General features: G+C 39.0%; 1 protein-coding gene across 8 annotated transcripts in view; it reads right to left on the bottom strand.

Moving 5' to 3' along the window:
* CPLANE1 (ciliogenesis and planar polarity effector complex subunit 1) overlaps positions 1 to 15,213 on the bottom strand; it is a 183,073-nt gene that overhangs the window by 39,369 nt on the left and 128,491 nt on the right. For 6 of the 8 annotated variants that reach the window (XM_054032044.1, XM_054032049.1, XM_054032048.1 and 3 more), the window contains 8 exons: positions 10,571 to 10,743; positions 9,045 to 9,174; positions 7,280 to 7,334; positions 5,882 to 5,986; positions 5,286 to 5,381; positions 3,838 to 3,959; positions 3,374 to 3,572; positions 2,482 to 2,723 (listed from right to left, as the gene is read on the bottom strand). In XM_054032044.1, coding sequence (XP_053888019.1) covers positions 2,482 to 2,723; positions 3,374 to 3,572; positions 3,838 to 3,959; positions 5,286 to 5,381; positions 5,882 to 5,986; positions 7,280 to 7,334; positions 9,045 to 9,174; positions 10,571 to 10,743 — 1,122 coding nt within the window. The remainder of the gene's footprint in view (positions 1 to 2,481; positions 2,724 to 3,373; positions 3,573 to 3,837; positions 3,960 to 5,285; positions 5,382 to 5,881; positions 5,987 to 7,279; positions 7,335 to 9,044; positions 9,175 to 10,570; positions 10,744 to 15,213) is intronic. The other 2 variants (XM_054032045.1, XM_054032046.1) reach the window with 2 other exon arrangements.

Here is a 15,213-nt window from a genome sequence, read left to right as displayed (position 1 = left end):
CTCACACCGTGAGGGATCAATGCCGGAGGGACTGCTTAGGCAATGGGGATCTGTGCCATGGCAATCTCTGGTGGGAGGCATGGCAGTATCGTGGGTAAGGTGACTGCCATTGTGACTTGGCTGTCTCGTGCCTTGTAGGTGGCGACCTTGGTGTTAGGGACCTGGTTCTTCTAACCAGAGACTGAGGCTGTGGCACTGGGGTCCTAGGTCGCGATGACGGAGATTGACACCTGCGGTCCATTGCTTTAAAGAGAGGTCCGATAACCAGCTTCCCCTTAGAGGTCTGGGCCTTAACTGAGTACATCGCCTGGCTTGGTATCTGCAGTGCTGGCCAGCCTACTTGTTCCTTGGCCGGCAGGGGCACATCAGGCACAGGTGGCCCTACAAGGGACAAGGATCCCCTGCTGCCCCCAGAGTGGATATCCCAACTCCTTTTGAGTTCGAGGGCAAAAGTTTTTGTAGATCTTGCACTTGCCTTTTCTGTGTGATTTCCCCAGACACTTTAAACAGCTATCGTGGGGGTCATTAATGGGCATCGGCTGGGTACATGATGAATATGGCTTAAAGCCTGGGTAACAGGGCATGCCCCACTCCGCAGTGAAATCCCAGCCAGGGCTTTAACAACTAAAACTACTAGCTAACATTTAACTTAATGGCCAAACTAAGTACCTAACAATTAACTACAAAGGAGACAGAACAATGGGCTGAAAGAACTGCTAATGTTCCTGCGATGCAAGACAAGGCGCTCCAACCAACCGTCACAGGCGGCAAGAAGGAACAGAGTGCGTAGGGTTAGCGCATGAGTGCGGCACTCAAGGGGTTGCCACAGCCGACCCTACAGATACCACTAAGGCAAAAGTCTCCAACAATTGTTCATTTGGACATGTGCACACCTAGAATAGAATTGAAGAAGAACTATAGTGCACCCTGCTACCATACACTAGATGTTCACAATGCACTTAGACATACATCCATTTCAAACAGCAGGACTTCAAAGTACACTACAGAATTTTTAGAGTGTGATAGCCAAGTCCAAACAACCAATTAATGCACTGCAAGCTAGTGTGCAGGAGACTAATAACCTGGCTTGCTGCTCAACTAACACACTACATAGACAAGCCTTTGTGTTTTCAGGAATGCACCCTTATAACACGGTTGTTTTTATACATATTTTTATACAGCTGAACTATTCTCAGAATGTTAATTTAAAATAGGTAGCAAGGTGCACTACAGTTTCACACCCTGACTTGCTACGCACTAACTCTCCATGTAAACGTTCTAAGTCAGATATTTCAAAATCCTAGCAACGAATGAGTTTCCAGAAGGTGTGAAATGTACCTGTGCAAACCAAACCAAAATTGATAAAGCTAAAATTTGATCCATCATTTGTCACTGTCCCTAAAAAATATTTTTTAAATGCTTTCAACTTCTTCTCCTACTCCAGCTAGTTTATGCTTTACTGACTCATCTTTTTGGATGTGCTAACAGCTTGCATGATAATGTACAAAGTAGACAGCTGTGAAACATCACTTGAAGTGATTCCAGATTATATGCTGGGCCAGATTCTTAGTTGATATAAATCGGCATAGCTCTGTTGAAGTAAAGCTATGCTGATTAAACTCCAGTTGGGTATCCGGCCAGCTGAAAGCAGAATTCATTGGCTCAGGTTAATAAAGTTACTTCCATTTTGTAGTAAACTGCAGTTATACTTTTAAATTGACTGAAATAATAAATAAATACTTAGTAGTATTCATCAGATGTTCTAAAGCAGCATTTTCCACGTTTTATAGATGATTAAACTTGGACACATTTTAGATGGAAAATTCGTAAGAAAATTAAACTAGATGTACCATAAAGAGGCAAAACTCTGTTGCTGGTTTCTCAGTTCTAATGTTTTGTCATGGCATATAGAAAATTGCATTTCCTAGGATTTATACACTGCAATCCAAATATACTATATAATCAAATGGTATTTATTTTATTTATATATTTAGATTTATAAAAATGCTAAAATGGGCATCTCTAAGGTACCCTTGATAAAACATTTTTATTTATAAAAATAAACAAACGCTCAATAAATGACTCAATAAATGTCATGGTGAAAGGTTTCCAGAAATCCAGTCACTCAGTTAATCTGCAGAACTAAAACTGCAGTTATAATTTCCAAGAATTTTCTAAAACTTGCCAAAACGAGGTCTCCTTCCCAGTCTGTAGCAATTGGCCTTTAAAATTCACAGAATTTTAGGATACCTAAACATGCTGGGCCAGCTCCTTAGCTGACCTCAACAGAGCTCTGCCAATTTATACCAACTGAAGATTTGGTCCCCTGACAGTAACAATGGAAACCAAGAGATCCAGCACAAGAAAGAGAGAATAATGGACTGTCCATTCACCCTTAAAGTATACAAAAACATCATTCCAAAATATAAATTCCAATTTTAATTGAAAGAAGGAAAAAAATACAGAGCAATCTGAACATACCAATTTAGTATTGCTGAAATCCTTCTCCATATTTTCTGCTATGTTCTGTAATGCCTGCAGTTGTATATCCATTTCCTGCAGCTTTGTATTAAAGTGTTCTTTGCTAATGATTTTGGCTGATAGTCCTGTAGAGTGAATGATGCTGACATCCTCATGCAATAGGTTCCAGGTTAGATTGTCTCTAGCAGCATCTGATTTTACATCCCTTTCTTGCACTGGGAACAGACCATTTTGATGGTCATCTCAAAATAATAATAAAAAAGAACAAACATAATACAGTGAACTATAAATATTTAAATAATGGGTATGCATGTATCAGTTATGCTGATGTTTTTGGTGTGGGTTGGAGGAGTGCAGGCACCATCCCTATAGGAGTCATATTGTAAATGGTCCTTCTGTGAATAAATCTCCCCCATCCTACATGGAGAATGGGATCAGTCACCGCTTCCTGCATCCCAGGACCTGCAAAAGGTCTGGCGATTTGTGTTAGAAGGGAGGGCTGCGAGATGCACAGTGTACCCATCACCCTGGCAAGCAGTGGTAATTCTGCTAAAACATAATGCAGGTTGTAACTGCATGAACCTTCTGATAGAGTCCACCTTCCCCTCTATACTACTGAATACCATGGCAGTGTGGCTCTACTGCAGGAGGTTGGCATTAGGGAGAATGATGAAGAATCATAGAATCTCTCAGGAAGAGACATGACCTTGAAGAGAAAGAGAAAGCACAGGGGAATTCTGCAGAATTTCTTAGGCGGGATGGCCTCTAGGGTGGGGGAAGGACAGAAGGTCTCGTGTGTGGAAGTGCAACAGTGCTATAATGAAGGATTTTTGTGAGCAATTATTTTCAACTAAAAAAAATAAAAATAAAAGAGTAAATAAGTGATTGTTACCTTTTCCCTGAAATTCATTAGGTGGAATTGCATTGGTAACAGAAGCTGCCATGTGATGCAGCTTTGCAGAAGATGGAACTTCAAAGTTCTCATGTTGTTGTGTGGTAACCATCTCTTCTGTAGACTCGGCTATAGTAGGCAAATCCTTGAAGAGATCACTGTCTTCAATGTCAATCACATTGATATATTTGTGTCCAATCTGAACCATAGCAGGAAAAATTAAAAGGAATTATACAGTACGTATTTTGGGTAGTACTGTGACTAACTGTCCCCTTTTCTAATCCATTGTCTTTGGTTTTTGAGTTGAAATAGATACTTGTTTATTTCAAACACTGGATAACAGTCATTTTTCTATAAAGTTTCATGCAATCGACTCATGCTGATGAGACAAACCCAAAATAACACAACTGGTTACATACAGCATATTATAACTGTATTATCAGAAAATATTTCTGAGTACTAACCAAATCAGGTGCAGTATCAGACACAGAGGATGGTAAAAGGCTCTCCCCTACTTCTGTGTGGAACTTGAAGTTTAAGTACATGTCTGGTGGCAACATCTGAGGAACTCTTGAAGCCAGATGTTCTATGAGGATGAAATAATGGTTAGGAATACAACATACAGTAAACATCCCTGGTATATTAGAAAAACAATTTCACTAACTCAGAATAAAGGAAAGCTTGTGTATCAGAGCCCTTTGACCAGAATAAAGTGACATGCTATGCTATATTGTTGTTTAATACTTATTCACAATAAAGCTGATTATTACATGATTATTACCAAAACAAAAAATAAACAAAAAAATTAAAAAATTAAAAATCAATATAAAAATCAAAGAAACTGTGAACTTCTATTAGTTTCCAGAAACAGTTCTTCAATTAAATAGTTAAAAAACCCTGACACTTGCTCTAAAACACACTAGAACACATTGTTAGCAAAAACTGTAGCACACATCTTTGTAATGCATTGAACTATTACATGGTGGAATGGTCTTGCAAGAGAAGTGGCACCATCAAAATCTAAGCACTTGTGGGGAACTATCATGCACTGGAAGAGGGAAGTACCTAGGTGATTTAATGGATCTTTTCCACCTCTAATTTCTATGGGTGTAGGCTAGATTAATAAAATTATAGTAATAATCCTTTTGTTGTCTGTAAATTAAATTAAATACATATTTTTTTTAAATTAATGGAGATATCCTATCTCCTAGAACTGGAAGGGACCTTGAAAGGTCATTGAGTCCAGCCCCCTACCTTCACTAACAGGGCCAAGTACTGATTTTGCCCCAGATCCCTAAGTAGCCCCCTCAAGGACTGAACTCACAACCCTGGATTTAGCAGGCCAATACTCAAACCACTGAGCTATCCCCCCCAATTCTAACTGGAAGCTGTAGCACAGCTTTGGGGTTAAAAGGATATTCCCATTACAATCCACATTTTCAAGGTCTTATATTTGGCAAAAAAAGTCTCCTGCAGCGTCAATTTACACAAAAGAGAAGTGTTTTTATTACAAAGAACAAATCAGATTCTATTCTGCAAAAAAAACTCGATTGAAAAATCAAAGCCAGATCAGGGGGAAAATAGTTCCTGACAGTAAGTGGAAAAACTGAGTAAGGCAGCCTGCTCAGATATGGAGCGACTGGAAAATGACAGAGATGTATAAAAACACAAAAGTATCTGCTAATGCAGGAGAACAACAATGTGGACTATAGAGTCAGGAAATGCAGTCACAATCAACATTTTCATATTTCAAATCACTGTTATTTATTTAGATTTTAAAAACAATTGGACTAAAATTAATGTCTTCTTCATGATATTCTCCACTTAGCTACTGAAAACATCATATAATGCAAAAGTGTATACAGAAAACCCATGCAATCCACAGAATGACAAAGAAAGGCAGAAGGCACACCTGTTGAAGGAACAGAGGCGATAGGTTGGTGTTTACTTAGTTCAGAAACTGTCTTGTCTTCAGAGCCAGTTTCTATATCCTGATATGACTTGAGGACTTGATTGGTATGAAAAAATAAAATCAAAATGGATACAGTTGGGAGAGCAGAAACCCATAAAGAAAACATTTGCTTACTATCCATTAACAGAAATTATATAAGAAAAAGGAAGTAACCAGATTCTAATGCCTAAGATCTAAATCTTAGCTCTAAACTGCTAAATCTAAACCATAATGTGGACAAAATGCCAAGTGAAATCAACAGGAGTATTTCTAGAGAAAAGACTTCGGAATCTGGCCCTCAGGAAAAAACTGACAATCGCTTTATGTCAAGAAGAAATTTTGCATTTTTATTTGAATATCTGTTGGAACAAGAACAACTGTTTTATTATTTATTTGAAATAAGAAATACCAAAAAATATAACAAGTTAGTCAATATTTTTAAGCTTTTTCTATTATTTAAAAGAGCCAATACTGCAATACACAAAAGCAGATCTGGAAAACAAGTGGTTGCAAAGTGTAAAACCAATAGCGCAAACAGATTATAGGTGGCATTTTACCTGGATCTGTATTTGTGCTTGCATCTTGAGTTTCTGCGGGTTTTTTCCTTGTGGAAGCCATGCAGTGTAGACCTGCTGTAGTAGTAATAGTCTCTCCCACTGTGTCTAAAATGGGGAAACACATAATCATTGTCCACTATTAGAACAAGAATTATTTTATTTATCTGTTCTACAGTTTTTAAATTAGAAAATATTCAATTATTTCAGTAAGCATGCTTTATAAAAATATTGGTGGAAATATGTGCCCAACTTAAGACCTTCTGTAAGAGGATCCAACTCCACTGAAATCTATATGGTTGTGCCTACTTAAACCAACCCCGAATTTGGCCAAGTAACTTTTAAATGAGATATCTTTTTATATAATAAAATGTTGTACGTGTCTCATGTTTTAAAGAAAAAGAGTGTGTGTGTGTGTATATATATATTTGTTTTATTTTTCCTATTTTTGGCTTGTATTTTGACAAGGCAATCACCTATTTCTCTAATACCTAAAGTCAGGGAATGGATTTTCCTCTCTTTTTTCTCCTAGCAATGCTAAATCTGATATTGAATTAGTGAGTTGTAAGGAAGGATATCAGCCACATTTTCCCCACACATGGACTTTTGCTCCTGGACAGGTTGGAGAAGAGATCATTTTCAGAATAACCTGGGCAATTTGCTCCCAGAGTCACCTTATAATCCATGTAATCAAAATTTTCATTTAAATAAAAGTAGAGTAATATCTATTTTATTTAAACTACAGAAATTTGTTATAAACCTTGAAAAATATTTTTTCTAACTATTTTTACCCCAACAAGTCCAGGTTGTATAATCACTGCAATGAACACCTAACTTTCCATTGTTTTCTTTTTCTCTCTTTTGCAGTATTCTAGGACAGAAACAATATAGGGACATTATACAATTATAAACAATACAGTGATCTCGTTTACTCTCATGTAAACTTGGAGTAATTCCATTCACTTCAGTGGAGTTATTCTGAGTGCACATTTATGTGTAACTGAGGTCAGAATCCAGCCCACAGACCCTGAATCTGTGAGGCGTTTTTGGTTTGGTTGTTTTGGGAGTACCCTTCAAAATTTTAGTGCCATGAAAGACGACTAGCCTTACGTTTCGACTCATCATGCATTAATAGAGATCTTCATGATTTTATTGGGGAGATTTTGCAAGCCATGATGGATTTCCCTGCTCTACATTGCACGATTTGAGATGTTGCATTTTGATGTTGTTGTGTCTTCATTATGCTCAGCAAGGCAAACAGTTAAACATATCAACCTAGGAACTCAGAATTTAACCAAAGATTTAGGTCTTTCTGTGACATCAGACAACCATTTTGAAAAAAAAGATAGAGTTCATGACTTTAGACATGATTTTTTTTTAAAAAAACATGAATGTACATACCAAGTGAAATGACAAAATCATCTTCAAGATAACGGCTGGATTCTGCTTGCTGATCCTAATATGAGAAAAATGTAATCAAACCAGTGATACAGGATTTCTTGATGCTGTCAACTTTTAAATAAAGTTATGCTTCCTTTGAGCAATAATTTTAAAACTCATTAGAAAACATACTTTTCCCCACTTAGTGGCACAAACAGCTCCCTGGCAGAAGGATTTCCTATCTAGGTTGTACTGAGCATGCTCACCCAAACTGAGCAGGCTCAGTAGATGATTGCTATTGGTGGGAAAATGTGCCGTCTGCTGTTTGTGCCGTTACACTGGGCCGTGCGTGGCAGCTGCTGATCTTGTTGGTGCTATGGAGCAGGCAGTCACAGCGTTCCCTCCTCTCCTGCTGGTGCCCTGGGTTGAAGCTGCTCCTCAGCTCCCAGCCCCCTTTGCTCCCACAGAGGCAGAAGGTAAGAGCCGCCCGTGTGGGGAGACCTGGCTCTGTGGCTGGCAAACCCCTCCGGGAACAGGGACCACAGGGGAGCCCTCCCAGCACACAACCCCTAATACCCCTCTCCCTACACCCTGAGCTACCGCCCTCCCTGCACAAAGCCCCAGGTATGCCTCTCCCTGTACCTGAGCTACCCCCCCCTACCCGCACACAGACCCAGCTACCCCCTCTCTGCACCTTGAGCTACCCCATCTGCACACAGTCCCTAGCTACCCCCTTCCTGCACCCTGTGCTATCCCCATGCCGGCACAGATCTACCCCCTCTAAGCTGGTTTCAAACTTTTTTTTATAATTTTTGGTTGCACCTCTTGGCCCCCAACCCAGACAGGCGGGGTGGCCTGCTGAGGTGAGTCAGGAGTGGAGGTGGCACTCCCTCCCTGGATCCCGCCATGCGGACGTGCCTTGAGCCCTGCTGGCCCCTTCCCCCCCAAAATAAAAGTCAAACTATGCCTATGCCCAAGGCCTCTGCCCTGAGGGCCAACCCACTGCTGGGCCCTGGAGTTTTTATAGCTTGTTGGAGGGGGCCTCCAAGAGAAAAAGTTTGAGACCCCCTGCTCATGGACTAGATCGCTTTTTAAATAAATTGTGGAGAAGAGCCTTGCTATCCCCCATTCTTTGTGAGGAAGTGCTGAATTTCTAAATTATATAAAGGAAACACACACAGCAGTACAGTGGCGGGTGTCTTAAAAATGTGCATAATAAAATAGCAAATGGTACCACCACACTTAAGCAAGATCTACAGTTTGTACAGTTTTAAATAAAAATGACCTAGAAAACATTAGTGGATTTCTGGACAAATTATTATAAATGTCATAGAAATGCTATGGAATAAATAACCAGCTAAATCAGAATTATAATCACTATGGGGATTTTCATCAATACAAGCCAACAAAGAATTTTTTTATGGATTGCAACTCCCCTTGATCGTGCAAAAAAACCCTCATCCTCAGAAAGAAGAATAGCTCATGTCCCAATTTTATAGGATTGTTATGTCAACATGGCAGAACTTATTTCATGTGAGCACCTGACAGGAGTAATGAAAATACCCTGAAGAATTTCTTTTGGTAAAGGAGGGCTTTATCTCTGGCTTAAAGGAAAATGCAAGTGTGCAAGTAAAAAAGGTACATGAGATCACTACAGAGGTGCTGAAAAGAGTGGAGGAGGTATTTAGCAGGGTTTTGTTTATATTGTGATTACTTGTTGCTTCACTTGTATAATTATTTTAAAAATCAATAAGAAAGGAAGAAAATATTAATTATTTTCTTATACCTGTATTTCAGTTTCAAAAACTCTCTCTATATCATCAGTACTAATAATGAAGTCATCTGGGTGGAACGTCACACTTGGTTTTTTCTTGTCTTCCTTCTCTTTTATCTGTTTCTCAGCACGTCTCTTTTGCCTGTCAACATATCAATGAGAAATAACAATTTAACTTCACTCTGATATTAGAAAGAATGATTGATGTTTCTATTAAGCAAGAAATAACAACAATAACCTTCTTCTTAAGAAATATATTAGGTGTTTGAGTAAAGACAGAGTTAACTGCTGTTCCATTGAAACTAATTAAAAATCTATGTATCCAAGTTATTTAAGGTGTTCCTAAAATATTTAATAGTAACACTTAAATTTATTCACATATTCTAATCAAAATAATATACTGGTTATCTAAGACCCCATTTAACTAAATTATTGTAAACCTGATATTTTGTATCTTTTACAACATGATTACTACTGCTATCTTTTGTATACAATGAAAAATAAAATATTACACAAGTCAGAAGGGCCTACACAGAAATGTTGCAGCAAGAAATAAATCTGTGTTGCTATGAATGAAACTGTCTCCCTAACCGGTAACTTGTTTTCCTAAAAAGACTGCAGATTTCTTTTAAAAATATTTACCATCAGTTTAGTAAAACACTATGAATTGCCTTAAACATTACAATTTATAACATTTTAAAGCAAGATATCTGAAAATCAAATCAGTTACTCTTACTTGCCTGTCAAGAGCTAAGTTCAGGATTCTGTGTTTCTACCCACAAGTGAAAGCATCAGAATCACAAGTGGGGGTGCTCTACTTTAGGTGCTTTGATGTCATTAACTCTTTCAAGGGAAACACAGAACTATGAACTGTCATGACAGTAATCTACTGATGCTGCAGAAGAACTGCAGGGGCAAGGTAGGTGCAGGTCAAGGGCTAACCTAGGAATTGCTTTGGTTTGTACTGACCATGTAATGAAAATAATTCTAGATTAATGTGCAATAACAAAGATCAGTTTAAAAGTAATGAAATATACAGCCAGTAAAATAGAATTAGCTAAGTAAAGAACTCAGTCGTGTACTCATTCAGATCAGTGGGAGTTTTGCCATTCACTCCACTGGGTTCACAATCAGGCTCAATGACTTTACAAGGAAATGTTCATCATCCTGTCAATGAGCCTAGAACCCAGACTTAAATTAAACTCCTCCAGAGGTCAGAGAGCATGCTCTCTTGAGGAATACATGCACTAGCAATGTGACTATTTTGTGATGTGGACAGCTGATCACTAAGAACTAAACTGTGACTATCAAATCATTTCACAGAGTAGGCAATGAATACGATACATGGTAACAATTCACACCAGAGATTTAGAAGTGAAAGGCTCTGTATCCTATTATCAGCCTCCTCAAATTATTTGGCATCCAATCCTGTTTTCAATGAAGCTGGTACAAAAACTCCCATTGTAATCAGTCGGAGAAGGCTCAGGTTACTAGTAAGCCTCTCCAAATGAAGACCAATTTTGAAAATTTGTCCTTACCTTTTTGTATTGTTCTTTGTGTGTCTTGCGTCAAATGGCTCAGTGTTAACTTTTAACAACTCAATCTGACCAGAATGGTCTTGTCCAATGAAGTCGTGTGGTGCACTGGTACACTGGCGGCTTTGCTCAAATGCAATGAGATTTTGAATTGGGATGAGTTTTGGTGGTTGGAACTGTTTGAAAGAGAAGCAGAATGAGACATTTATAGAAGAGGAAACCAAACATTTTATAGACTCTATTAAACAGAGTAGGTCCAACTCTTACCTCAGTTACACAGGTATAACTCCTAATGCAGTCAATGCAGAAGGCAACTATCTAGTAGTAGAATCAGACCTAATTACTGAACACATTTATAAATTATCACCCAGAGACAACATAAGAGACACAAGAGCAGGTGGTTACACCGTAAAGAAAAGATGCAGTACAAAACAGAAGAGGATATAGAAATATTGTTGTTGGTTTATTACTAGAGCTCAACAAAACCACTTCATCAATTTATTTGTCCAAATCTTAAGAAAAATCCATTTTTTCTTGCAAAATCCTTTCCCATTTGTTATTCTCCAACATATTAAAATTCCTATAGCATGTTCCTGTGGATGAAGTTAGGAAATGGGCAACATGCATATGGGTCGGAGGACCTCCAGCTCCCAGGAATTATTTATCTTTTGATATACATTTGCCTTAACAAAGGGGAAATTTACAAAATTTTATATTCTAAAGTAAAATGTCATTTTCCTTTAAAAATAAGGTATTTAGCAAGGAATGAGAAATTTCTTACCTGATCATTTTCCTTGTTGTTAGCAGCTTCTCTCCCAATTCAACACTAATAAATTAATGCCTCACCCCAGCTTTGAAATTTCTGAGGCAGTCCATTATTACTGCTGGAGGCTGCACAACTAAGCCCCTTGCCCTTCAGCTCAGGCCACCAGGATTCTTCCAAAGCTACAGAAACACTCCAGCAACTGACTATTAGCATTAAGACCACTTGACATAATGTGGTAATTAGCCTTAACTCAGTTATATATTTAAGTCTCCCTTTAGAGGAAAACTTCCATTTGCATTCCAATCACTTACCAGACTACCAGGATGTGTTGAATGAGGAGAGAAGTTGCTAATAAAAAGAAAATTATCATGAAAGAAATCTCTTTCTGTTGCACAGCTTCTCTCCTCATTCATCTCTAATGGGAAATGGCAAGAAGTGAATCATAGAGGTAGGGCGGGGGAAGATAAGCAGAGTTTTAATTATTTTTATAGTAGAATAATAGGCAGGAATGGAAGTTCTTCCCATATAAAGCAAGGAATTGTGTGGAAACCAGCCCAGTTGCACCCTTCTATCAATGGATGACTGCAGAGAAATGGAAACTTACTTTGCAAATCTTCAATAGATGAGGCTCATACACTTGTCCCCAATACTCTAGGGCAGGGGTAGGCAACCTATGGCATGGGTGCTGAAGGCAGCACGCGAGCTGATTTTCAGTGGCACTCACACTGCCCGTGTCCTGGCCACCGGTCCAGGGGGCTCTGCATTTTAATTGAATTTTAAATGAAGCTTCTTAAACATTTTAAAAACCTTATTTACTTTACATACAACAATAGTTTCGTTATACATTATAGACTTATAGAAAAAGAGACCTTCTAAAAATGTTAAAATGTATTACTGGCACGTGAAACCTTAAATTAGAGTTAATAAACGAAGATTCGGCACACCACTTCTGAAAGGTTGCTGACCCCTGCCCTAGGGACTTCTGTTAATTGTTTCCCAAATCCTAGCATGATAACTGGTGCAGGATTTAACACCTTGCTTGCAGCAACTTTGAGGACCTATGGCCTTGACTTTTTGGATAGAATGAGATGGAGAGTATAATTAGTATATGTATTCAATATGCTTGAGACAGACCTTCAGACTGGTAGGAATGCCCATTTCTGCCACAATCTTCCAAAGGAGTGCTAGGGATTAGCACAAAATAACAGAACTATTTCCCAGGAATTGTGGAACGAGGAACTTACCTTGAACAGAAAGGTTTCCTGGAGCTATAAGAATAACCTTTTCCTCATGACAACAGCTGTGTGATTCTTGTCTATATAGGAGATATAATTCCAATTCCAAATAGTAACTAGAAAGGCCAGTCATAGGCTTGTGTAATCTGATTAATATTGCTGATGTGTCTACCTACAGGACACCAATAGGGAAGGTACATATGTTTCTATGGTGCTTGATTGTAGAACTCCTCCAATCTACCATTCTGGTGAAACTCTAATGTAGCGGAGATCACCAGACCTTTGTGACTACATCTGTATCACAACAGCATCCAGAGGTCAGGGACTCATTGCACTGGGCACCATACAAAGGGGCAGTCCCTGCCCCAAAGAGCTTTCTGTGTCCTCTTGCACCGGAAACATAAATTGATCAGATCAATGAATGAAATAGACTGACAGACTTTAAAGTCAGAAGGGACCATCATGATCACCTAGTCTGACCTCCTGCATATTGCAGCCCACAGAATCTCAACCTCCCATTCCTGTAGTAGACCCATAACCTCTGCCTGAGCTACTGAGGTCCTCAAATCAGTTTAAAGACTTCAAGTTACAGAGAATTCACCATTAATACCAATTTAAACCTGCGCATGAGGAAGGCGAAAAATCCCCAGGGTCTCTGCCAATCTGATCCAAGGGAAAAATCCTCCTGTTCCCAAATATGGCAATCAGTTAGACCATGAACATGTGAGCAAGACCCACCAGGCAGATACCTGGGAAAGAATTCTCTGTAATAACCCAGAGTCCTTCATCTAGTGTCCCATCTCCAGGTGTTGGGAATTTTTGCTACTGGCAGTTGCCAATGGACCATGTGCTACTGTAGGCAGTCCCATTAGACCATACCCTACATAAATGTAACAAGCTCAGTCTTGAAGCCAGTTAGGTTTTTTGCTCCCATTAGAAGGCTGTTCCAGAACGTCACCCCTCCGATGGTTAGAAACCTTCAAGCCTAAACTTGTTGATGGCCAGTTTGTATCCATTTGCTGTTCTGTCCACATTGGCACTTAACTTACTTCCTCTCTCTCCCTGATATTTATCCCTCTGATGTATTTATAGAGAGCAATCATATCTCCCCTCAGCCGTCTTTTGGTTAGGCTAAACAAGCCAAGCTCTTTGAGTCTCCTTTCATAAGGCAGGTTTTTCATCCCTTGGATCATCCTAGTAACCCTTCTCTGCACCTGTTCCAGTTTGAGTTCATCTTTCTTAAACATGGGGACCAGAACTGCACACAGAATTCCAGATGAGATTTCACCAGTGCCTTGTATAATGGTACTAACACTTCCCTGTGTCTACTGGAAATACCTCACCTGATGCATCCTAGGATTGCGCTAGCCTTTTTCATGGCTGCATCACACCGACAGCTCATAGTCATCCTGTGATCAACCAATACACCCAGGTCTTTCTGCTCCTGTCGCTTCCAACAGAGAAGTCCACAGCTTATAGCAAAAAATTCTTGCATGTAGGGACTAACAACATGATCTTGCACTTTGCACTATTGAATTTCATCCCATTTCTATTACTCCCATTTATAAGGTCATCCAGCTCTTCTTGTATGATATTCCGGTCCTTTTCTGTATTGGCAATACCTCCCAAGTTTGTGTCAGCCGCAAAGTTTATTAGCTCTCTCACTTTTTGTGCCAAAGTCAGTAATAAAAATGTTAAATAAGATTGGTCCCAAGACTCTTCCTGAGGAACTCGACTAGTAACCTCCCCTCCAGCCTGAGAGTTCACCTTTCAGTATGCTGTAGTCTCCCCTTTAACAAGTTCCTTATTTACTTTCAATTATCATATTAATCCCTATCTTCTTCAATATAACTAATAATTTCCCATGTGGAACTGTATCAAATGCCTTACTGAAATCCAGGTAGATGAGATCTACTGCATTTCCTTTGTCTACAAAATCAGTTATCTTCTCAAAGAAGGAAATCAGGTTGGTCTGGCATGATCCACCTTTTGTAAAATCTTGTTGCATTTTATTCCAATTACCATTCACCCCTATGTCCTTAACTACTTTTTCTTTCAGAATTTGTTCCAAGGAACAAGTATACTTGCATATACTTGAGAACAAACTAACAAGCCTGCAGTTTCCTGGATACCTTTTTTTCTCTTTCTTAAAAATAGGAATTATATTAGCAATTCTTCAATCATAGGGTATGACCCCTGAGTTTACAGATTCATTAAAAAACCTTGCTATTGGACTTGCGATTTCATGTGCCAGTTTCTTAAATATTCTTGAATGGAGATTCTCCTGGTCCCCTGATTTAGTCCCATTAAGCTGTTTGAGTTTGATTTGTACATCAGATATGGTAATTTCTACCTCCATATTCTCATTGCCATTAGCCCCCCTGCCACTGCCGCTAAGCTTTCCATTAGCCTTACTAAAAACGGAGGCAAAATATTTATTTAGGTGTTGGGTCATGCCTACATAATCTTTAATCTCCACCCCCTCATCCTCAGTGCTTATCAGTCCCACTTCTTCTTTCCTTGATTTCTGCTTATTTATATGGCTATAAAACCTTTTATTATTGGTTTTAATTCCCTTTCCAAGATCCAACTCTGTTTGGCTTTTGGCAGTTTGCACTTTATTACTACACTTTCTGACCTTCAGG

The sequence above is a fragment of the Malaclemys terrapin genome, chromosome 6, assembly GCF_027887155.1.
Source record: "Malaclemys terrapin pileata isolate rMalTer1 chromosome 6, rMalTer1.hap1, whole genome shotgun sequence".
NCBI lineage: Eukaryota > Metazoa > Chordata > Testudines > Emydidae > Malaclemys > Malaclemys terrapin.
Note: the sequence above shows the minus strand (reverse complement) of the source record. Positions and strands in the feature narration are given on the sequence as shown.